We start from the raw sequence: 24,914 nt of genomic DNA on the forward strand, positions 1-24,914 counted from the left end.
TAGTGCTGCAGCTGCCCATCATGCCTCGCCAGGGTGAACAGGAATACAACCTGACCACAACACCCCCTCCCAAATGATGGTGCTGGGACCCTCTCAAGGTGTTTCTCCTGTCAGAGGAACCTTGTCTGAAGGGCAGAGGGTGTGTTGGTACCTGTTCTCCATCCTCCCTGTGCTCTCCTTGCACTGAATCTGCTGAGTGGGAGGAAAGGGCCATGCTGGTCCTTGCACTGGCTAAAGCCACGAAGATCTGTCCTCTGGCCAGGGAGTTGCTTCAGGAGTGGGAACCAGAGTGCAAAGATGCAAGTAAGCAAAAAACTCAAGCTCTGGATCACAGGGAAGCAACAAGCCCTTGGCTTCAGTAGAGAGAAAGTCTGGAACTACAGGGTCTCAATTTGAGACTGAAATGAGGCGTGCGATAAGGTTCGTGAGACCATCCCACAGTCACCAGGGGCTGGGGACAAGATAGGAGACAAGACAGGGGACAAACAACTGGGCTGGAGCTGGCTGTGATTTTTCACGTGCCCTGTCCCTTCAGAGATGAAAGACTGTCAGGAGAGAGGAGAGTGACAGTCCTATCTGTAGTCTGGGGACAGGATGAGACATGAGATAAGACAGAGTCGATCTGGTTTATTCTCAAACTTGGGAAAGGAGCAATTTGAAAATAAGATCTGAAAGTCACATTTTGTCCAGGCAGTTGCATGCCTCAACTCCACGTTGGCCTTTGCTCTTGGAAGTCCAGTCAAATACCACAGCAGGACAAATCAGTGCTAGTGGGTTCAATGGCTAACAGGAATTTTGAAATAATCCCATGTTCCTCAAATAAACATGATGGTTTGGGGAAGACTTGGGTGTTAATATGTATAAGTATAGATAAATGTGTATGCATGCGTATATATCTCTCCATAATTAATTATTTTATTAGAAGAAATGATTGCCAGGTTTGAAGAGTGCTGTCTGACAGAAGTAGACAACCTTTCACATACAATGTGAATCCTTTTCTTTCCCAGAGTAGAGGCTGAAGGTGCTAGCATGGTGGGAGTCAGGGAGCAGGGAGCCACCTACCATTAACTCCAGCATCACCCTCCGGAAGAGCTCCTGGGCTCCCACAGGACCCAGAAGGCGGGAGCCGGCACCGTTGGCTCTCTCGACACCGTGCTTTGGATGCGAAGGCTCCTGGCTCCTTGCCGGCCTGGCTGGGTGCCACCCAAAATTGATCCACGTGCCAGATTTGGCACTTGCACTGCACACTTCCAATGCTTGCCCTTGAAGATCAGCCAAGATATTATCCACTAGCCCTGCTGGGAAATGGTGTTCAAAGCCACCAGTCCATCATAAAGAGGAATTTGATAGCTGATTTTCATTGATTTTCCTGACAAGAAGTGCTTACTGGGTCTTTAGCTTTTGGAAAATCTTTTCTTTAATTCTCAGCAGTCCTAAAGTCTTTGCAGCAGAGAAGTATCTCTGAACGGCCTGAGAGTCCTTCAGTGTCACTGCTAAGCCACAGCAGCATTTGGGGTCACAGCTGCTCAAACATTTTCCTAGCTCCAGCAGTGAATTGCTTCAAAACACACAGTGTTCGGCTCGTTTTGGCAGCTGGTTTATGGAGCTGGCATCGCTTCCAAGTGAGTCTGAGGGACTGCCCTAGAATGAACTGTTTCCATGGGGGCAGTCAGGAAACTTTCCAGGAGGCTCCACTCCTCCAGAGACAGTCTGCACGGATGGAGGAGGAGGAATCTACTCACTTCTTGTTGGGAACTCTCTTGTCCCTGATGCCTGCAGAGACTTTTCCCTTGGGGAGGGACATGCCACATGTGATGAACCTCAACCTGCAGCCCCCCAAGAGCCCAAGCACCACTCACACTGGGGGAAGCTCAGAAATGTTGCCTCTTACAGATCGAGAAAACAGTCCAGGAGGAGGCAGCAAAGCCCAGAGTCCCAGCAAGCCCCAAGGAACAGCTCTGCTGCAGCCCTCGGGGGCCGATAAAAACCTCTGCTCCCACCCAGCCTGAAGACCCAGCTGCCTTTTCTGCTTTCAGAGATACTCACATCTTATCCAAAAAATAATAAGAGTACAGGAATGTTCTTTCCTAGGAAGAAATTATGTAGGTTGAGTTAATTCAAGGAAGCAGCTTGAGTTGGAGCTTGGGACTGAGCTCCCTCTGTGTGGTTAGCACAGCCAAGTTCAGAAGTCCTCTCCTTTCCCTCCCTTCTCATCCAGCTGGAACAGCCCGTCACACTAATGCGCATGAGATGTGCCGGCGCCTGGAGCCACACAGTGCGTGGGGAGAGACGGGGCTGCCTTTAACCATTCAGTAAATATAACCACATGGTCACTGAGAGTGTCTTGGTCTCCTTGCCAAGAAAAAGGTCTTCTTAAAGCATGTGCTACCAGGTCAGAGTGAAATGATGGCTGCTCCTCACCTTGCATCCTTCAGCCATTCGATATGCTGCACATTTTGTTTGGGGCTATTTCATTCCTTGTTCAGCTCCCCCATCTCCTCCTCAGCATTCAGTCCCCATCACTTCTCCTTTCTCTAAGACCCACCTCAGATCCAGAGCATCTTCTCTGTTACCTCCCCTTCCCTGTAGCCAGGCCCTGCATGTGACACTGCACCCCCAGATTCCCAGCTGATCTCTTCCTGCAGAACATCCATCTGGCAATGATCTGACCACCCATTGCCTTCCCTCCTCTAGCCCCTCAGTTGCAAAGTCCTGGGCTTTAGCTTGGTGGTTTAGGAAGAAACAGCAGAATGAATGACTGGTAGATGCAATCATTGCAATCATGGCAATCAGTGATGAGGAGCAGTGAGAGGAGTTTCACCTCTGGCCCTCTTGCTTTTATCTAGTTTGGAAGGAGGGGAGCAGCAGCCCTGCAGGACCTGCTTTCCTTCCCACGCACCTGCATGCTGCAAGTATGGGATGGAAACCAAGCAGCCAATTTACCCCCACACTCTCATCCTCAGGGGTGAAATGACAGTCTTGTCTTTAACAGGTATTTCTTAATTTGAGCAATACCTCCCAGAGCATCCAATGATTGTGTAAATATGTCATTCTTGGAAGCAAAGACAGAAAGGACCCACTGAGGATGGTTAGAGAATCTACTCCATGGGCTCAGCAGGCTGCTTGGAAGGAGAGAGTGACTCCAGCCATGCAGATGGGCTGCAGAGGTGCCCAGATATCCCCTCCTTTACACGGGGGCTGTCCCAAAACTCCACTCCTTTCACCAGTTAGTCCAAGGGTGGAAAATCTCCTCAGCCCAGGAACACTGCCGGATCTGTCACTCGAAGCCCAAAACCTGCCCTAGATGACATCCTCCAAGCTGCATTTTTTTCCAAATGTCTGCAAGACTCGTCTGAGTGAGGTGTGCTTGAATTTAGCCCAGGATTGCTGTTCCTGCTGCACGGTCCCTGAAGATGACAGTTCCCCCAGCGCCCCCCCCGCCCCTTCCCCAGCTCCGGGAGATGTATATAAGGAACAGGAGGCTCAGGAGGCCTGAGATAACAGGCTGGTTTTGAAACTGTTGGAGATAACGGGCTGGATTTGAAGGTTTTAGAAGCATAAGCAGAGTGAAGCAGCCTGCCTGCGATCTGGGCTCCCAAAATGCGGCTAGAAACGTCCGTGCATCCTTCCTCCGCACCGCCGCTTCTTTCCCTTGGCCTTTGGGGCACTGCTGGGTGGGATTCTGCCCTCCTCCTCCCCCCCCACAAAAAAAAGGGTTTGTGAGACCCGGGCTCTGCGGAGCGGCCAAGAGCCGCGCCCGCCCCGGCCAGGAGCGGCGGCGGGGCCTGGGAGCGCGTCCCGCCGCGCCCCCGGCACAGCCCCTTGGCTCCGGGACCGGCGGCCATGGGCAGCGGCAGCAGCCGGCGGCGGGGCGCGGCGGCGGGGGCGGCCGGGGGCCACGCGGTGCCCGCGGGCGGAGCGGCGGCGGAGAACCGGGAGCTGCTGGAGACGGTGCTGGCCGAGTGCGAGGAGGCGGCGGCGCTGCCCGCCCCCGCCCGCCGAGCCCCCGCCGGCAGCGGAGTCCCCCCGCCCCGGGACGCCGGGAGCTGCGGGGAGGCGGCGGCGGGAGGCGGCGGCGGGTCCCCCCCCGAGCAGGCGGTAAGTGCCCGGCCCGGCCCCCGCGGGGACCCCGCGACCGGGCGGACGCTCCTGGAGGCGCCCCCGGGACCCCCCTCCCCTGGGGGGTCCCCGCCGGAGCGGGCAGCCCTGGCATAGCGGGGTGAACTGCTGCAGCCGTGGCTTCCTCGCACTGTAAATGGCATTAAATTCTTCTCATCTTTGCTGGCAAACGAGGCTCGGTCCCATTTGCTGCTGCTTTTTGCATTTTCTCTCTGGTGCAAGGGAAATATCGTCCCGAAAAGGTCCATCCCCTTCTCCACTTTCCCTGTGCTATTGAAAGTTTCTTTTCCTGTCTTGTGGAAATAGTTCGACTTTATAAAGTACGGCTCTCGCTTTTCCCTTGGTCAGGCTTGGAAACAGAGGTTTAAAAATCTGAACATAAAGCTGCTGTTTAATGTCTGCCAATCCACTGCAATTGCAGTCTGGCTCTTCCTAATGAAGCATTTCAGGCTCTTTCTGTTTAACAAATAGTGGGTTTGCCTCTGAGGGAGCAGAGAATTTTTTTTTTTTTTTTTCCTATCCAAAAATAGCAGCATCTCTATCATCTGGCAATAAGGCAAAAAATCACTGCCTTCTTTCATCTTAGCTTGGCTTTGGAGGTTGTGTGCTGTTTGTTAGATAAACACTGCTCCACACAGATGCACAAAAGTCGTCAGACTAATAAATTTAAGAATAGATATTACTATTTAGGGCCCAGGACTCTCTGCCTTGCATGCCTCAGTTTTGCTCTTTCAAAAGTGTGTTGTTTCCATTGCCAGGCTGCATGTCCATGGGGTAAGGATGACTTTAATATAAAATAATTTTGCCACTAGAAAACTCGGCAGGGTTCAGTATGAGAACCTCTTTTTTAGACAAGTTTTAAAGAACAGCATCAAAGAAAATAAGATTTGGAAATGGGAAGAAAATAAAGATCTTATATTGTCATATTTTTTCTCTGCCCTTTCAACTTCCAAACCTCCTGCGGTGTGAATGGGACCTCAGTCCAGCACTGCTTTCTCCTCTGAGAGACTCCCTTTTATGAGCAGTCCTGGCTTCCTCCATCTATCTTTTCTTATGGGAAGAAAGCTTGCTGGTGTCTGTGTTTCCTCTGTCTCCACGTGTGAATATCATGGCTGTATCTTTAAAAATAATAATTATATTGGTTGTGAATTTTCCTGGGCATAAAGTGGTATATTAGCTCTGTTCTGAAGTGATGTATATTCTGGTTAATTACGTATCAGACAGACAACAGAGATGCCCCCATCTACAAAAATCAGTAGAGAGACAGTATGCTGTGGCAGTAGATACTAGTGAAATAATGACAGAGGGCAAACCAGAAAGGATGAAGATGTGGCCCCTGAGGTGGCATGGGGGGGTCACTATGCCCAGCTTCCTGCTGCAAACCTCCTCCTCTGGCAGAAATAATGGTGAGGAACCTATAGCATCTCCTCAGCCACCTCAGGTTGTGTCCCCGGGCAGGGACACCATCAGGCTTTGCAGCATAGAGAGGTCTGTGAGGGCCCTCAAAATTCAGCCTGAAGTGGCATGGAGGCTTCGGTCACCCAGTGTGGCCAAATGGGTGCAGCATTTAGCTGTGCCACCTGTGAGGTGACGGCAATGCCAAGCATCTCACGTCCCTCCTCATCATGACAAGGGAAGGACGGTTCACACCTCTGGTTGAACCCCAACAGGTTGTTTGAAAGCAAAGAATTACTAGTGTTTTTCAAAGATATAAAAGACATACAAGAGAAGTCTTAGGCATTTTCAGGGCAAACTTGAAGCTCTTCTTGGAAGCGCTTCCTTTACCTGAAGCTGAGGTGGCCATGGTCCTGCTGAGACAGCAGCGATGGCTTTACCATTCTGACTCCTCGAGGTGCAAAAAGTCACTAGCCTAAGAGAAGGAGGGAGGAAACCGTTTGCAGCACGAAGTTTTGCTTGTTTACTGGATGCAATTTAGTCTTTTAGGTTGTTGTGCAAACTGCAGGCCCACCCTTCCCACGAGGCCGGTGGAGGAGGTTTCTGGAAAGGGATACCAGCTTCCTTGCGTCACTAGTTGCTTGCTAGAAATTTTGGTCTTGCCAACTTCTCAGCCAGGCTTTGTAATTTCTGTCTTGTGGAGGGAAATTCCTTGCTTTGCCCTGTTCAGCTGTGCAATCTGGGGGACAGGCAAAGAAATTTCAGAGAAGAATGGCGGGGCTGATTGAGCAGAGCTAATGGGGAAAAGATGAGGGAGGAGGAGGAAAGGCAACGAGGGGACATTACAGTAGAAAAGTGTGATGAGAAACAGCCTGTGGAGGAGCAGATTCTGGCTGGTGGGAGGAGAGGTTTGCTGCTGGCCAGAAGAGAGAGGTTACCTGCAGGTAGGACTCAGGTCTCTGCTGTCACATTTGGGTTTCTCTTGGCCATGATGTGCATCAGCGCTGGGCTTTCCTACATGAACTCCCATGCACTTCGTCACCCAGCAGCAAGCTGGCAGCGCCAGTGGGCAGTCAGGCCAGGTGGCAAGGGCTGGTGGAGAGGGACGTGGCTGCATTTAAGGGCTCGATCCACCTCTGTGGCATTCAAATAGTGCTCGGGAGTGAGAAGGGTGAAAGCACAGCAAAACAGGCTGGGAACCAAATCCTGATGGGGAACCCAATCCCAGCTTGAAACAGACCCCAGCACCTCCTTATCATCATCAAACATCCATTTTCAGGTTTTGCCTCGATTCCAGATGGTTGTACATGCTTTTTCCCCACTTCTTTGCTAAGTGCAGAAAATGTTTTAGTTGTTTTGCTGCCAGAGCACGGAGCAGAGTGACAGGTCTCTGTGGAAACCAGGGGAGAGGCTGCAGCCTCAGGTATTTCCCCATTGACTTCCTGAAATGGAAAAATCAAGCTGACATGTCTTGCTTTTAACAGCTTTTTCCATGGCACCATCCCTCCTTCTGACTGGAGACAGGATGTGATTACAGTAAACCGACCTCCCCAGCTGCAGTGCGGCAGCAACACGGGTAGAGGGTGTACTAACCGTCTGCCAGAGGCACAATCGTGTACCTTCAAAATATCCAGGTCTTCAAAGCTCTGCCTGGTTTGTTTTTTTTTTTTCAGCCAGATAAATGTTGTTTCTGCAGATTGGTGTGGTGCAGCACCATCTCATGGCTGGCTGGTCCCAGCTGCAGACGTGTAGGGGTCCTGTGGGGACATTTAATGTGACACTCCATTAGTTTCTTCTAGGAACTCAGATAGGTTTATTTTTCTACTCTTGTTAAAATATGCTTCCCCCAACAGCAATTTAATCTTTATAATTCAGTGCTGTTTGCAATTTATTTTAGCATTTTCTTCCTGTTCGCCTTAATGGTCAAAAATGCCCTGGAGTCAAGACCTTCTCCTATAGTAATGCAGGAAGCCATGCTCTATGGGCCAGGGTGCTTCAGAAAAGGTCTTTTATCCAGCTGAACAACTGGCACTCCCTGAACTCCAAACAGCTAAGGGAAGCAGCTAACAGAAAAGTCCAAAGTCAGATTATTTCAGATCCTACAGTTAATGTGCAGGTGTGGGTCTAGCAGTTGAGGAGCTAAAGGTCTTCCCCTCTTTCACTTTATCTTCCATGTCTTTCTTAAAGCACCTGAAATTTCACCAGAACCCAGCAAGTAGTGACTGTGCTGTCCTCTCAGCCACTGTCACCCTCCCAGCACAGCTGTATTGCAGCTGGACTCAGAAAACAGCTGACTAGGTATTTTTTCCCCAACATCACTCAGCAGAGCACGGGTTGCTTTTGCCCTGAAACCATTCCTGATCTATTGTAAAAACTAAGCACAGGGCATGCGCGGAACAGCTGGCAGCTGGTGTTTGTGTTGGCAGGAGAAGAGAAGCGTGGGAACTCCCCACATCCCTGCCCATTTCCCGTCCACCGCCTGTTCCTAATTCCTTGGCTGGCCAGAGGATGTTGCTGCAGACCAGAGCAAGGCTGGGAGTGCTTTGCCTAGGATGCAGCCGGGGCTTTATGTCCCGCTTGGTACCTTCTGGCACGTCAGGTAAAATAGGGGTTTATTGGTTTGGTTTTTTGTTTTTGTTTTTTGTTTATTTGGGGTTTTGTTTGTTTGGGTTTTTTTCCCAGTGATAACTCCAGCTGCATGTTCCTGAGGGGCTGTTTTCGGCAGTGATGACTGGCTTCACCACCCACATCATTTGCTGGCGTCGCTGGAGGGTGCTGCCCTTCTGCTCAGCCATCTGCAGCTCTGCTGCAAACTGCATCTGCGATGCGCTCTGGCTGACATCGCCTGCCACCCTCCAGGGGAGGCGATTTTCATTTCAGCTCAGACAGGCCCCCTGGTGCAGTTTGCGAGGTGTTTGTGAAGAGGCATTTGGGAGCAGCAGGGGCAGGGAAGGAGGCACTAGCTTACATCCTGCAGAAAAGCCGCTCTGCAAAACTACAACCCAGCACTGGCAGGGGACAACACTGCTCCTGTGTAGATGTTTTAGGTGGCTCAGCCACTCTCTAGTTCTCCTGTATGATGGGACCACTCAGGGTCTACATCTCTACTCCATCTCAAGGCTATGTCTCCACAGGTACACCATACCATAGCAGCTGCCTTGCATCAGACCGTGATGGTCTGCCCCACTGAGATGCTAGGATGCTCCCTGGTATGGTTTTGGCCAGGGTGAACTTGCAGTCTCCCAAATAACACTTGGGCATAGCTCAGGGGCCAACAGAGGGACCATCCTCAAGAGGCAGCTTGAATTTGGTCACCCAGTTTTGGAGACGATGTGATTTTAACAGTTGAGACTGTAGTTGAGCAATTTCAACACAGCTCAGAAACAGTGAAGGTGCACAGCCCCAGATCGCCCCATGGGTCCCAGGAGACAGTGTTCTCACCCAGCTCACCCACGGCTGCCAGAGCTGACAGAAGGAGACAGACAGGGGGTGAGGGCTGGCAGGACCCGTGAGGAACGCCATCCGCGGCTCCCACCAGGTTTAGGGAGTATGAAGCTGCACTTTGGGAGTGCTGGTTCATGCATGAAGTAGAGAGAAATAATTCCTTCCTCCAGCTTTCTGCTCCATCTTGCTCCCAGGAGCCGCTGCCCCAATGTAAAGGACAGCTGAACTGTGTGTGCGACGGCTGTCAAATCACTCCACCTCACATCTTGTTAGGTTAAATTAATCCCAAGTACATGCAGGGTGAGTTTAATATCCAAGCCTTTAAACTTGGAGGTAGTGGCAGTGTGGGACAATGTGGGGGTTTATAGCACAATAGACCCCAGCATAATATGTCCACGCTAGGAACAGGGTGGAAAACAAGGAGACACACTGCAGTCTGGATGAGTAATAAAAAGATGACTGCAAGCTGCAGAAAGGAGCAGCTGACTTCATTTATCTTTTAACAGGGCATGGGCCAGCCAGGCCAGAGACTACCCATTTAGCTGCAGGATAGGAACCCATAATATTGAAGTGTCATGATGTGCACATCATCTTAACCCACATAAAGGGCTCATACTAATTGTCTGCTGAATTTGCAACATATACATTACAGCAATCCAGAGCAGGCTGGGTGGGTCAGTTTTTACGATTCTCACTGCCTAGGACAGCCCCTGCTCTGTGTCCTACCAGCGCACAGTGTCACTCGGGTGTCGTAGAGCCAAGCGCCCTTCACCCTTCATGAAGTGGGAGCAGCTCCTGAAGCATGGAGGCTCTGATGGTGGTGGAAAGGCAGATGCTGGAGGTGCCCTTTGTTTTCACTCATCACCACTTTTTCCTCATGCACCGGACTAAATGTTGGTAGAGATCTACCTACGCCAATGCTGAACCCTCTTGGGAAATAAGCGTTGCTGCTGACAGATCTCTTGGAGAAGGTGGGAGCTGATTTTGCAGAGAGAAGCAGATTTTGCTAACCAGAGCTGCTCTGTCCTGATGACTAATTAATTCTGTCTTCCACCCACACAACACATACGGCTCATAATGTGGAGGAGTCAGCCACAAGGGAAGAAAAAAAGACAACTTACTGTACAATTCAAACCCCTCCCTAAAATGATCCAAACCCATCCTTTGCCCAGAAGTCTTGGAGGCCGGATTCTCGCTGTGGGAAGAGCAGCATCAAAGCACTCCTGAAGAACTGTATTCCCCTTGGTGCTGAGGATGAATGATGTTCTTCACCTGGTGGAAGGAAACCAGGGCCCAGTGGGTGATGGCGATGACAAGGACGAGGGGCTGCGTTGTGGGGTGCATTCCCAGGAGAAGTCAGCCCTCAGAGCTCAGCACGGCCTCCTCTTGGCACTGCAGCTTGCTCTTGTTACTTGTGGGAGATTGCCAAGAAACGATGCTAAATAACCGGGTGGGAGCTCTCTTCCCTCACCGTCAGCTTTCTCACAGCCTCATGGGGTGGGTTGACCCTGGCTGGACGCCAGGTGCCCACCAAAGCTGCTCTGTCACTCCCCTCCTGAGCCGGAGAGGGGAGAGAAAACATAATGAAAGGCTCATGGGTTGAGATAAGGACAGAGAGATCACTCACCATCATGAGCAAAAAAGGCTCAACTTGGGGAAATTAGTTTAATTTATTACCAAATCAAATCACAGTAGAATAATGAGAAATAAAAACTAAATCTTAAAACACCTTCCCCCCACCCCTCCCTTCTTCCCAGGCTCAACTTCACTCCTGAATTCTCTATCTCCTCCCCACAACAGTGCAGGGGGATGGGGAATGGGGGTTGTGGTCAGTTCATCACGTTGTGTCTGCTGCTCCTTCCTCCTCAGGGGAGGGCTCCTCACACTCTTCCCCTGCTCCAGCGTGGGGTCCCTCCTGCGGGAGACAGTTGTCCATGAAGTTCTCCAATTTGGGTCCTTCCCATGGGCTACAGTTCTTCACAAACTGCTCCGGTGTGGGTCCCTTCCACGGGGTGCAGCCCTTCAGGAACAGACTGCTCCAGCCTGGGGCCCACACACAGCTACAACTCCTGCCAGCAAACCTGCTCCGGCCTGGGCTTCTCTCTCCATGGACCACAGGTCTGCAAAGAGCCTGCTCCAGCATGGGTTTCCCATGGGGTCACAGCCTCCTTGGGCATCTACCTGCTCCGGTGTGGGGTCCTCCCTGGGCTGCAGGTGGATCTCTGCTCCACCATGGACCTCCATGGGCTGCAGTGGGACAGCGGCCTCACCGGGGTCTGCACCACAGGCTGCAGGGGAATCTCTGCTCTGGTGCCTGGAGCAGCTCCCGCCCTCCTTCTGCACTGACCTGGGTGTCTGCAGAGTTTTGTGTCTCACGTATTCTCACTCCTCTGTCCAGATGCAGTTGCACGGGTTTTTTTCCCCGTCTTGTCTATGTCATCCCGGAGGTGCTACCACCATTGCTGACGGGCTCGACCTTGGCCAGCGGCAGGCCCATCTTGGAGCCAGGTGGCATTGGCTCTGTCAGACACGGGGGAAGCTTCTGGCAGCTTCTCGCAGGAGCCACACCTGCACATCACCCGCTGCCAAAACTTTGCCATGCAAACCCAATACACCTTGTCTCCACTTGGACTCAGGAGCTGTTTCCAAAAGCAGTTCAGGCTCTTCCAGAGATAATAAAGTGTTACCAAAGAGCAGGGGCTCTTCTGAAAGGAAGTAGAGTGCCTTCTGATGGGTGTCAGTATATGCTACAAGTCTTTCATAGAGACCAAGTTGGTAGCTTTAAGCAAACATCTAGGACATGAAAGATGGTGGATGGCAGACACCTTTCCCAGCTCCAGAACTGGAAGCCACTTAGGGCTGGCCTGGAGGAGGTGTTGACCCAGTGCCATGAGAGAGGTGTCTTTGCTGCAGCCCCCTCACCTGCTCAAGCGTGGGGGCCAAAGGTGACCATGGCAGCACAAAGCCCACCCAAGAAGCAGGGAAGAGCCGAACAGTTTGCTGACAAGCAGCTATCTGCCAAGCAGTGTCTGAGACCTCTGTGTTTAAACCTCAGTTCCTGTCCATCAACATGAGAAGCAGCTAAGGAAGGAGTGTAGTGAAAACATCTCCTCTCGGATTAAAACCAGGTGCTGTGCAATAATGACAGACACACAGGCAGACATTTCCAGCCAGCAGACAACATATATAAGCCTCACCAATATCAACTGATTTAAATCAGAGCAAAACTGTGCCTAAAGCCATCATTGCTGTACCAGCACTGCCTATAGAATGGTATCTTCCCTCCATAGACCCCACGCTTACCCACACCAGTCCTGTGCACTGCTGGACCTTAAGGCAGCACAGGTTTGAGCTATTTCAAGAGCAGATACATGATCTTACTGAGGAATCGCTTGATCCCATCCAGCACTGCAGAAATACTGCACAGCAGACATACAGGCAATGGCTCTGAACTGCAAGCTTTTCCACACCGCTCCCTGGTTCCTTTGCTTCTCTTTCACCTTGTACAGAAAAATCTTTTCCTCTTTTCCACATTGATGGAACAACTTTTCATTTCTGTTTTCTGTAAGCCAAGTTCTCACTTTGGTTCTGTGTGCTACCTGTTTAACATCTGTTAGTGTCATAATGAGATTCAGGGTTACTCGTATGAAGGAGGGCCACCAGCTTTAGGAAGGCAGCTCAGAAAAAACAATGGCAAGCCAAAATGGCTCTAGGTTTGTGCAAAGTTACGACCCTTGTCCCTGTCCCCCTTCCTTTCCCTGTGAGAATACAGTGAAGAAGTAGAAAAAGATGGAAGTTATATTCTTCTCAGTAGCATCTGCCTGCAGGGGGGTCATTTTATCATTGGTCCAGCTGGAGGCTCAGACAGACACAAGGTCCCATCATCTTCCCATTTTAAATGCCATTGGGTTTGGATTTGGTTGCCCCGCTGGTGCCCCATTGGAAACCTGTGGGCTGCCAGCGCAGGGAAGGTGGATGTTTCACTCCAGATGGATCATTTCAGGGAAAAAGCTTTGTGAAAAGAATTTGGTCCATGTTGCCATAACTTCCTTCCTTAGTGGGTATTTTCGTACCGCTGCTTGTCAGCCGGTGGAGCAGTTTGTATTCATGGGAAATCTGGGAGGTTTAATTAATTAACATTCAGCAATCTTGATTCTGCAGTCTGCAGCTACCCAGCTGCCCTGAATGCTGAAACAGAGCTAGCAGAATGGTGGTTCGTAAAGGGGACTCCCTTGTACCCGTATTGTCTCCACAGAGGTTGTTTGGGGGCTTAAACCAGAGCAGGCATAACCCAGTATAGACAGAGATGGGTTTCACAGAAATAAATAATGGTTTGGGTTGACAGGGACCTTTGAAGTTCATCCAGTCCAACCTCCCTGGGCCATGGGTAGGGACACCTTCCACTAGACCAGGTTGCTCAAAGCCCCGTCCAACCCGACCTTAAACACCTCCAGGGATGGGGCACCCACAGCTTCTCTGGGCAGCCTGTTCCAGTGCCTCACCGCTCTCATGGTAAAGAAATTCTTCCTTTTGTCCAATCTAAACCTACCCTATTTCAGTCAAAAATCATTGCCCCTTGTCCTGTCACTACAGGCCCTGATAAATAGTCTGTCCCCATCTTTCTTACAGGCCCCTTTTAAGTACTGAAAGCCACAATAAGGTCTCCCCAGAGCCTTGTCTCCTCCAGGCTGAACAACCCCAACTCTCTCAGCCTGTCCTCACAGCAGAGCCGTTCCAGCCCTCTCATCATCGTCATGTCTCTCTTCTGGCCCCTCTCCAACAGGTCCCTGTCTTTCCTGTGCTGAGGGCTCCAGAGCTGGATGCAGGACTCCAGGTGGGGTCTCACCAGAGCAGAGTAGAGGGGCAGAATCACCTCCCTCAACTTTAAAGTGTTGTAACTGAAATATATTACTTTTTTTTTTTTCCCAGGCTTTGTTAACCAGAAGCTCACCAGGCCCAGAGAACACCACCAACAACCATCAGTGAGTACTCCCTGCTTTTGTTGTATCTTCAAGGGGAGAAGGCAGCTGGAAAGAAGGGACCATAAAGAAAGCTATTCCTGCATGCCTCACAATGTGCAGGAAACAGGTGGGAATGATGTCAAATGGTTTATAGCCCCAAATAGCCTATCCTCTACCTATTTGCCAACTTAAAAAAATCTAGGAGCTGTGCTGCCTGAAAAGATCCAGGATCTAGCTCAAGTACAGTATAGAGATTTGTTCCTGATCATAAGCAATGCAGAATTCATGATGTCTACATGTCAGAGAAGCACCCTGAAGGAGCTTGTAAAAAGCTGGTGAGGATTACTCCAATGAGTAGCTCAGACAGTGGTTCACCCACTGGTTATCTGTGGGCTCTGCACCATGTAGAGAAGGAGAATAACATCTCTTTGCTCTGCAGGAATCATAAGAGAAAACCCATGAGACACTCCAATGATACACCAGTTTGAGACATGAGTGTCCTTCAGGGACAGGGAAATGTTTGGGACCTACTGCACTGGGCACCAAACAAAAGAAATCTGAAATCTTCCACAAACAAAATCTACCGAGCAGACTGTGCTTCCAAGTCTGCCTGCACCAAGAGCACAGAACCACAGAATGGTTGGGGCTGGAAGGGACCTCTGGAGATCATCTAGTCCAACCCACCTGCTAAGGTAGGTTCACCAGAGCAGATCGCACAGGAATGTGTCCAGGTGGGTTTTCAATGTCTCCAGAGAAGGAGACTCCACAGCCTCTCTGGGCAGCCTGTTCCAGTGCTCTGGCACCCTCAAAGAAGTTTCTCCTCATCTTTAGATGGAACCTCCTGTGCTTCAGCCTATGCCCATTGCCCCTCATCCTATTGTTGGGCACCGCTGAAAAGAGCCTGGTCCCATCCTCTTGACATCCACCCTTGAGATATTTATAAGCATTGATAAGATCCTCTCTCAGCCTTCTCTTCTCCAGGCTGAACAGACCCAGCTCTCCTAGTCGTTCCTCATAAGAAAGATGCTCCAGACCCCTACTCATTTTGTACCTCTCTGCTGGACTCTCTCCAGTAATTCGTTGTCCTTCTTAAGCTGGGGACCCCAGAAAAATGGGAACAGTTTGACACATGTGTTAAAGAAACCCAGGTGAAACAAAAAGGCTTGAGAAAATAATTTATACCATCATTTTATACCATCATTTCCTTATGCTAAAGAGCAACTCCCTTCAGTGTCAGGCTCTGACTGTCATCCAGCTCCTCTGCTCCTGCAGCAGTCGAGAGCAGACTGATCTGCAGGCCCTGACCGTTGTGTGACCTGCTCACCCCGAGCTGCGCTGGGGGATGTGACAGGAGAGCCCAAGCACCAGCCACCGCCCTCCCTTCCCTCCCAGCTGGCAGCGAGCTCTCCTGGTGAGGCTGCTGGTTTCGGGGGAGCGCTCAGAAAACATGCCTGTCCCTGGCTTTCTCAACAGCGAGGCTCATAGGAGCACTGTCGTGGGGACTGTGGGTTCTCCTGGGCTCTCCAGCCTCCTCACTGGGCTTTGGGCTGGGGTGGGCACTGAGCAGCTCCTCTGGGGGTGCGCAGCCGCCCCGCACTGAGCTCCCCAGCCCCTCACCCCCTGCCAGGGCTTTCCTTCTCCCTCCATCTTTGACAGGCAAAGCAGAGATTTCAGATGGCAGAAACTGGTTCCTGACCTGGGATGATGGATCAGGAGTTTATCTTCATTTAGATATTATTTACTCTATACCCACTGCAGAGCCCCATAGTGTAGCTCACGTGTGAAGTGCCTGTACAGCCCGTGATAAGCAGGGCTGCAATTTCTGCTGGCAAGAACTGCATGCAAACAGTTTTTTGGAAATGGTCCAGCACTCAGCGAAACTGCAGTTTGAAGAAATCAGATCAAATCAAGCCCCAGAAACAGTGTTTAATATGCATAGGTGTCTCATCATTTATGTTTCCGTGGCTAGAATTATTCTAAATAAGCACTCACGTTACAAGGAGCAAAAATTAGCCTTGTCTTGACAGAGTTGCTGACTGAAGAAAATCCCATAAAGCCAATTAAAGAAGAAATAAATGTCAAGCGGGAGAGAAAAATAAAACTAGACGTGGAGACACAATACTATCTGCCAAGAGAGCAGTCATGCAAGATAGATGCTGTAGGTGAGCATCTCCTGTACTACAGATATTCCTGTGTGACACCATGTAAGCATCTATAACAGGCCCTAGTAAATGTGGATGGGAACACAGCTGGATGTGTTCCTGATCGTGCTGTGTTGCCTCTCATTCCCCCTGCAATTCTTTTGTGAACCACTCTCTGGCAGTACACAGACAGCACAACGGACACAGCCCAGGAACGTTGTAATGATCTTATAATTGCTGCCAAGGCTCACGTCCCTGGCAGAGTTACCGGGTTGTTGTTTTGACCCATCTTTCAGCTGCAAGGTCTTGCAGAAGGCATTTTAATGATTAACCCTGGACTTTCCCATCCTCAGCAAAACAATAACAAACAATGGCCTAGATTCACCCCAACCGAATTTTCAGCCACTTAACTCAGGTTTCTACCTCGGAGGTTATCACTCTGGCCACCCATCAGGGATATTGTCACCAGAGCCTGCAGGCAGGTCTCTCCCACCACAGGCAGCTGCTTGACACCCGTTGCTTTCTTGCTTATTTGTTCTTTACCAGTGGATGGTGACGAAGGAAGCCCACCAGTCTCAGGTGACAGGGCATGGCAGAGCACTTCGTTGTTTGGATTTACCAGCTCAAGATTCCCCTTAGCTCTGCACCTCACCATTGCCACATTTCATGGAGCCATGTGCTCCAGCTTCCAGAGATGACACCCGGTTCACGGCACTGTCAGCCATCCCCACCACTGAGGAGCTTGGCACACCATGCTCAACATCTTGCTCGAGGTGCTTTTGCTCACTTTTGGACTATTATGCCCTTTGCATTTCCTTCTCCTCATTGTATAGCTCATTTTCTCTCTACTAGAAAAAATACATTCCTCATTCCCTTAATAATCTTTAAAGACAGAGAGGTTTTAGCTGAAATTGAGCACATTTCTTGCTTTCTCCTTTCCTAAATTACTTTGCTGTAGCCTCTTAAGTGACTTTTGTTGCTGCTTTCTAAACTTCTTCCAAGCTGTTAATAACTTTAGTAATGAGATACCCAGAAGTCTGCACAGTAATCTTGGTGGAGCTGCATTGGCTTTTTTTCTTTGCTGTCCTACCATGCTGCAAATTCTCCTCTCGAATGCTTTTCAGCTAGCTCTTTCTCTCTCACTGTTGCTCCTTTCCAGGTTTCTCTCTTCCTGCAGAACAGCTGGAGTTTGAAAAAATTTCCCCTCAATGTACTAACCTGTTATTTTCCGAATCGGAAAATCTAACAGCCCTCAGCTGGATTTAACGTGATCGCAAGCTCTGTTCTGCAGCCCCAGCTGCGTGTGGAGAAGAGCAGCAAGGGGCCTCCTCTCCTGCTGGAGGAGCACAGGAGCAGGCTTGTGGTGCACCAGCTCCTGTCCTGCCCACATCCTGCACTCAGGGTTTCCCTGCCACGGCCTCTCCCGTAATTCCAGGACCAGCAGAAATGGCTGGCGATGGAGCTGCCCCTCTGAGATCAAGGTTCAGGTTGGGAGGGCCTCAGGAGATCTCTAGTCCCATTCTCTGCCCCAAGATGGCTCATGCCAGACTTCTCAAGCCTTTGTCCCATCAGGTCTTGGAAAACTCCAAGGATGAAGCCTACACAACAACAGCCTGCCCTGTTCCTCTGCTCGCTGTCCTCAGGGTGGAGAAGTTCCTAATTTTATCCAGATGGAACCTCTCATTTTTAAATTTATTTCTGGTTTTCCATATTAAATGGTATAGAACTGTGCCACAGCAATAGAGAGATAACATGAGTAGCAAGTCGATTTTCTTTTGCTCATGGAATGCAAACAGCCCTGTCCCTGTTAACTCTAGAATGTGCATGGTAAACGGGGGGTTTGTCTTTTTTAAAAGCACATCTATGTTTCAATAAGTTCAAATTTTACCTGTCAATTTTCTCCCTTGCTTGGAGGTCACCATGCAGGCCAAAGCATCAAGAATAATTAACAGTGGGAAATTATGTAACCACTAAGAGAAACAATGACTCTTCTGTGGGCTCCCAAGCAAGCTGCCAAGAGCTCTGACTCTAATTCATCACGTAATTTAAAATTAGTTTAAGGATTGTCACAGTACAGAGTTTAAATTAATAAGTCGTGTGTTTAAGTCAGATTTCTACACGTCCTTTTCCTGATTCTTACAAGGAATTTGCTCTGTAGCTGCTGGTGTACGGTTTGAGCCCTCGGACTTTTAGCTTTCTTCCCAGCTCTCATTTACTGTGGTGGAAACTGGGTTGCTCACAGCTCATCAGAGGGAGGAAAGTGAATAAAAGGAATAAACAGAAGAGTCTTGCTAAATCCTACTTGCTGCCAGTAGAATTTGCCATCAAGGGCATGGTGCAGTGTAAATAAGAGTAGGACACCGACATGACCCAGGTGCCAAGCCAGCGGGTCATCAGGTGGCTCCAGGAAAAACACCAAACTATTTGTGACCCGCAGGGGCCACAGCGCTAACGCAGCCAGGTCAGAGCTGCTGGACGGGGCAGGAGCCCCTCTGACCTGGACAGATACCAGCAGAGGTGCGGCTGCTTTGATGCTGTTTGCTTCGCAGCGACCGCGGTAGGACACTGGCTGATGCCTGTTTGAGGAACACTGTGAATGCTCCCTCACCCAAGGAGAGCAGTTCCTAGCTGTCAAAGACAGCTGAGGGTTTATGAAACACTCCCCCCCCCGTATGAAAAAGTTTCCCTAGAAAGGCTCTTTTCTTCAATTCTGATTCTACATTTGCTTACCTGCATTGGGGCAGCTTGTGTGATTTTGTCTAATAAACAGGTCGTCAGCTTTTTCACTGCAGGGTGCTAATGATCAAATTCATCCGAGCTGCAAGAGCAAGGATGAGAGAGATCTCATCCTTAGGGAAATGGCTACCTAATGAGTCAGGGACAGAGTTAGAGCCGTGCTACTGGGTATTAAATTCTCTCTTATTCGGCAAGCAGCTAACTGCCATACAAAACCATTGCTTTCTTGCTTATTTGTTCTTTACCAGTGGATGGTGACGAAGGAAGCCCACCAGTCTCAGGTGACAGGGCATGGCAGAGCACTTCGCTGTTTGGATTTACCAGCTCAAGACTGCCCTTAGCTCTGCACCTCACCATTGCCACATTTCATGGAGCCATGTGCTCCAGCTTCCAGAGGTGACAAGCCTGATGCCCAGGTTCCTTACCTCCCTGTTCTCTACAAGGTCAAGGGGGAGCACTCACTTGTCAGTTGCTGTGTCCTCTCTTGAGTCCTGAAGGGCAAGATCAAGTAGACCTGTTTGGTAGCACGAGACACAGGGTCAAAGATTGTGGAAGACTTTTCATTGTTCTCCATCATGGAGGTAGGGGCAGGTTTCCATTGTACCCAAAATATACCACATCCGATAATACCAGTAAAACCCACATCAGTCCACTTTGAATTGTACATGAATTCTCACTTGTACGAGAGTTGTGCTGATGTAAAATTAAATAAAAGCCACAGGAGCAGTTTGAGGGAGCAGAGTTCATGTTTTGGTTGAAAAGCATATCACTTACAGGTACAAACAAAAAATCCCTTTCTGCATAAAACCTTAAAACTAGTAACTAGCGTAAAGGTTACGCAGTGTTTTAGCTGGGCCTTGAACCTAACTCACCAAAAGATTCTGGGAATTTGATCTGGAGCATTGTAAAGACTGTACTGCAATGAACTCACAGACTAAAATAGATTCCAAGTGATAGCAAATGTCAGCAAGCGATGTGCATGTGGGGTATGGGAACTAGACGTGACAGAGTATCTGTGTCTCAGCAAGCCACATGCAGCTCGATCTTTCCATTCACAAAAAAATGGAGTAAGGGTCATCCTCTGCCTTCAGAGCTTGTTTCTCTCTCATGACACCAATAACCCGTTCCCTTCCCCGGCAGGTGCCCACAAAGAGACAGCAAGAAGCCAGCTGGGCAGTCCACAATCTCATACGATTACTCGGAGGAGGAGCTCATGGCAAGCATCGAGCGGGAGTACGGCCGCTGAACCCAGCCCCACGCCACAAGACCTTCAAGCACGTTCCTGGAAGCCCAGCTGGAGCAAAACTGCTGCTGACAAAATAACCCTTTGCACAGTGAGATGGGATGGGAGAGCTGGGTGGTGAAGGGAGGTGAAGTGTGAGAAGCAGTGTGGGTGTTTGTGCAGCACGGAGGAGAAAGCCCTCCTGGCCAGCTCTGAGTGACAGCATGAAGATCCCCACCAGCTGCTGACTTCTGATCGGTGCCACTGGAAGAGGGACCAATTCATCTTGCAAATCAATATTTAGAAGCTCATTTCTAAATGGAATTTAAAAATGAAGATGTGCTAGAATTGAAGTGTCATGCTAGAATAGAAGAGTTGAGATATGGTGCTTTGAAGGAAGATCTTGTTTTTTCTTAGCAGGGAAAAAAATACAGTAGAATCATTTGATTCAGATCTCACTTAAAGGGGTGTTACATGAAATTCATGTTCCTACCACTCAGAACAGGCCAAATTCACTCCTTGCACTGTGCAAGCCTCTGATCCAGGTCTGAGTTTGTCACTGTCTCTTCGAACATGGTCCTCTCCCCCCATGGGATGTAAGATGAAGAGGGGAATGAGCCCACCATCCAGTACACAAGCAACATCACCCCAGAGCTGAACTCTCACCGTTTAAGCAAACAAGGCTCCTGGGAGCCATCAGGGAGCACAGGATTTGCACAATCCCTTTGGGGTGGGATCCCAGCACCGATGTGGTACCTGGGGCTCCTTGGTGTGGATCCTCCGGAGAAAGCAGGAGGCACGTCCCCGGTGCGGCCAGTGGTCATCCATCTTGAGAGGGCCTTGCACACTACTGCAAAGCAGCTCTTTGTGATCAGCTTTCAGAGTTGTCAGTCCTGGCCTTCTCGTTTATTTCTTGTAGGTAACCTAGAAGAAAAATCACTACCTTACTATTAGCAGATTCCAAAGTAAAATAGAAAGTTGAGTCTCCAAAGAAAACCCTGTATTTTCAGTGCTCCCTGGCAGGGAAGTCTGGTATTTTAGGGTTTCTGTCTTTATTTTAGCTGCATCTTAATGTATTATGAGTAGCTGCTTATTATCAGAAGTAGAAAAATACCTTATTTCTGTCTTCAGCTGAAGCATAAAAGACATCAGATGAAATCTTCACATAGGCTGTGTAATTGCAAGAGGAAACAGCAGGACACACTTCAAGATGATGTATTTTAACTTTGTAATTCCTGGTATCTGTGAAACAGAAATAAACACATCTGTACTCTATGTAGCCCCCAGTAAAGGCATCGAATGCTGTTTTGGAAAAGGCTGTCTGGCTTACATGGTGAATCGTCGTACGGTACCTGCCGAGACTTAGCAAAATGCATCCTTGGAGGATGGCGAGAGGGATGCCATGAGGCAGACGCTAGATTACACCCCTAGCAAACGTGCTCATGCTCCGGCTGTCTTCCCTGCAGCAGCCCCAGTGAGACCACTGCCCTGCCCGAGGGCTCAGGCGCTGCCCGGCAGCCGCAGCGCCGGGCGGCAGGAGGGGAGCTGACCTCCAGCAAAGCTACGTGGGCTTGGAGGCAAGAGCTCCCAGCACACTGGCTGGGGTACTTGGATACCTCAGCGGCCCAGAAGTAGCTGGAGTAGAGAGCAGAAGTCCCTGCAGAGCCTGGGGAAATTGGGTGGGCCCTCTGGAGCAAGGGGTCTCCAATCCGTCCGAAAAAATTCCAGTTTTGAACGACAGCACTTTATTTTTTTCGCAGGAACAGTTGTTTCTAGACCTACTAATGCTGCTGAGCTGTGTCAGGAGTACAGTTTCTCTGCAGCATGTCGAGTGTCAGTGGACAGAGCTTGCAGAGCTTGTATTAGTTTTCAGCAGCTTTCAAAAACCTCCTGGGGTGAGCAGAATGTGCCTGTGGAGAGCAGGAAAAACACAGGAGACCTGCTGACACCAGCACCGTAGGTGACCATGGCACTCCGTACCCTGTCTTGCTATAATCACTGTTTTAGATTTCCCTCTAATTTGGAGTCCATTCTTTTGGCCAGGACCTGGCTTGTGCCGAGGCCCCCAGAGTCTTCGGCACATGTGGGGAGATGCTTCCAGGAGCTTGGTTGCCCTTGGTGGCCTCCAGTGACACAGCAAGCCAGGACAGCCACACTGCTGTCGGACCACGCTGTGACATCCGCAGGCAGGACAGAGCAGCAGCTGCTCCTCCGCACCAGGCAGAGCGGGCAGCAGGCAGGGAGCAGGCAGCGTGGGCAGGGAGCAGGCAGGGAGCAGGCAGTGCAGGCAGGGAGCAGGCAGGGAGCAGGCAGGGAGCAGGCAGGGAGCAGGCAGCACGGGTAGGGAGCAGGCAGTGCAGGCAGGGAGCAGGCAGGGAGCAGGCAGGGAGCAGGCAGTGCAGGCAGGGAGCAGGCAGGGAGCAGGCAGTGCAGGCAGGGAGCAGGCAGCACAGGTAGGGAGCAGGCAGGGAGCAGGCAGGGAGCAGGCAGGGAGCAGGCAGTGCAGGCAGGGAGCAGGCAGCACGGGTAGGGAGCAGGCAGTGCAGGCAGGGAGCAGGCAGGGAGCAGACAGTGCAGGCAGGGAGCAGGCAGCGCAGGCAGGGAGCAGGCAGCACGGGTAGGGAGCAGGCAGTGCAGGCAGGGAGCAGGCAGTGAGCAGGCAGCGCAGGCAGGGGGCAGGCAGTGCAGGCAGGGAGCAGGCAGCACGGGTAGGGAGCAGGCAGTGCAGGCAGGGAGCAGGCAGTGCAGGCAGGGGGCAGGCAGGGAGCAGGCAGTGCAGGCAGGGATGTGGCTCTGCTTCCCCCCAACCTCCCTCTGCCCCTGCCCTGCCTTCCCTCCCAGAGTTTCTCCCTCTGAGGCTGCATTTGGTGACTGGCACAGGTTACAGCTCTACAATTTCAGGCTGTCTGAAAGGAAAGCCTAAGTTTTAAAAATTTGGCAGAAAGTGACTATTAGGAAAAAAAAAATCCAAAATGAGCATATTTTTGTTAGGTTGCAACAAATCTCTCTTGACCTAACACAGCCAACCACTAAGCTTCTTCACAAAATCAGCTCATCACCCAAGGGAGGAGGACATTTCTGCACCCAGAATTAAGGTGCAGTGGGTTTCACTGGTAAGCTTTTCAGTACCACTGAGAGAAAAGGAGGAGCTGCAGGAACACAGGGAAGTCCAGAAGGGTCTGACACAGCTGGGACAGTCGCTGCACCATGGAAAAGGTGGGAAAAAGAAGTTTTGGGATGCAATGAGAGGCCTCAAACTGTGCCGTGGTCTCATAGGCTTTCTCTGTGCTGTGAGATGGTGCATACTCTGACCGTAGCCACCACAGAATCACTCACAACCATCTGTCTTATTACTATTTTTTTTAAGTCAAGCAAAACCACAGTTTCTGAGAGGATTGAAGGGGCTCGTTTTTTCAGGTAATCATGAAAAATTACTCTTGAGTGCATGAAGAGATATCATAACTTCTGAGATTAGTGACTTCCACGAGTTCAGGAGGCTTCCTACCTGGCCATACAACAAGATGCCAGCTGACACATTCTGGTGGTGAAACCATTAAAGCCGTATTTTTTTAAACTACTCAACCCAAGATATTGAAAAACAAAACCAATGAACTTGGAATTACAGAAACAGTTTGCACACTTATAGAGACTCTCAATTTCACTCAAATCTGAGTTTTTCATCTGCAAACAAATGCTTTGAATCCTTTTTGTTCCCCTTTCTTTGCAGATGCTTTTCTTTCTGACAGCACTGCAATGGATGCTTCTTTTTGCACAGCTCTGCCTTCTCAGCCCAGAAAATGGGCAGAACTCTTTCCCAAAGAGCAACTAAAAACCAGACCAGCGACAGAGCAGTTTTAGGAAGTGAGTTCTCTTTTACCTGGCGTGTAGCCATCCAGTGAGATCTACAAGCTTCAAGAATTCAGTCAGGAGCTGTGGGTAGACTTGAGTGGGGAAAACAAAGCTGTGACTTGATCCGTGCTTGGGTGAGACAGCTGGAAAGAATGATGAAGAGCAGCCAGTCACCATAAGCATTGCTCCTCTGGACAGGAGGTCTTCATAGTCCACCTCTGGGACCCTGAATGCTGGTCATTTTACCCAGCATATGTGGGGTTGGCCCCTGTACATATGTATCTGCCAGCATTCCCTTGCCAAGACCTCTGGGAGTAAGGCAACGAACAGTCTCTGTTGCATCATGTCCACTGCCCTGCTGTCATCTACTCACCTTCGCAATGGTAGAGGAGAAAGGAGGGTAGCACCTTCATCACTCCAGTAATGTTTTTCTCCACCCTCCTTCCTCTGAGGATCAAACCCCATTAAGCCTTCAGCCAAAATATTCACGCACGCACTTCCCCGGAGCTGAAACGGAGTCACCGCCCTGAATGAGGTGCAGCCCTGGAGTTGCACCACACGAGCGTGGTGGAACTGCCCACCACAGCAGGCAGAGGAGCTGGAGCACCAGCTGCCTGGCACGGACTTCATCCACAGGGTGGGTTTTTTTCCCCCTGCTCTGAACATAGGACGTGACAATTATTTGCACAGGGTGAAGTAGGTTTATCTGGACAATAATAACCAAGAGAAGAGAAATCACTCTGAACTCGAGGGACACTACAAGGGAGAAAATTAAACCTAAAGTATTCATCCCATCTAGGAAAAACTCCCCCAGGAAAGGGCATGCTCCAGCTTCCTCAAGTTTTCTGCATGTGTAAGGTGTGCCCATGGCCTTCTGCACACATCAGGGAGTAAATGTCACCCAATTCGCTCCTCCTACGCTCAAGGACTGACACAGAAAATGAGGAAGGCTGCATTAGACAGCAGATGAAAGCAATCTGGAAAGAAAATGCCTCAGTGCTAACACACTCGCTGCAGGGAAGGCAATCCCATGGACTGCATGGACTG

The 24,914-nt window shown here is 50.2% G+C and overlaps 1 protein-coding gene across 1 annotated transcript; it reads left to right on the forward strand.

Annotated features, from left to right (window-relative positions):
• The first annotated feature begins 3,842 nt into the window (after positions 1 to 3,842).
• CYS1 (cystin 1) lies at positions 3,843 to 21,293 on the forward strand. Its single transcript, XM_065630436.1, has 3 exons — positions 3,843 to 4,098; positions 13,888 to 13,940; positions 19,937 to 21,293. Exons 1-3 carry the CDS (start codon positions 3,844 to 3,846, stop codon positions 20,040 to 20,042), a joined length of 414 nt encoding a protein of 137 aa, XP_065486508.1. The 5' UTR covers position 3,843; the 3' UTR covers positions 20,043 to 21,293.
• Positions 21,294 to 24,914: the final 3,621 nt, after the last annotated feature.

The sequence above is a fragment of the Caloenas nicobarica genome, chromosome 3 (assembly GCF_036013445.1).
Source record: "Caloenas nicobarica isolate bCalNic1 chromosome 3, bCalNic1.hap1, whole genome shotgun sequence".
In the NCBI taxonomy this organism is placed as follows: Eukaryota; Metazoa; Chordata; class Aves; order Columbiformes; family Columbidae; genus Caloenas; species Caloenas nicobarica.

Coding starts and splice junctions, on each gene's coding strand:
- CYS1 (XM_065630436.1), top strand. CDS start 3,844: ATGGGCAGCGGCAGCAGCCGGCGGCGGGGCGCGGCGGCGGGGGCGGCC. Junction 4,099..13,887: donor GGTCCCCCCCCGAGCAGGCG/GTAAGTGCCCGG, acceptor TTTTTTTCCCAG/GCTTTGTTAACCAGAAGCTC. Junction 13,941..19,936: donor AACACCACCAACAACCATCA/GTGAGTACTCCC, acceptor CTTCCCCGGCAG/GTGCCCACAAAGAGACAGCA.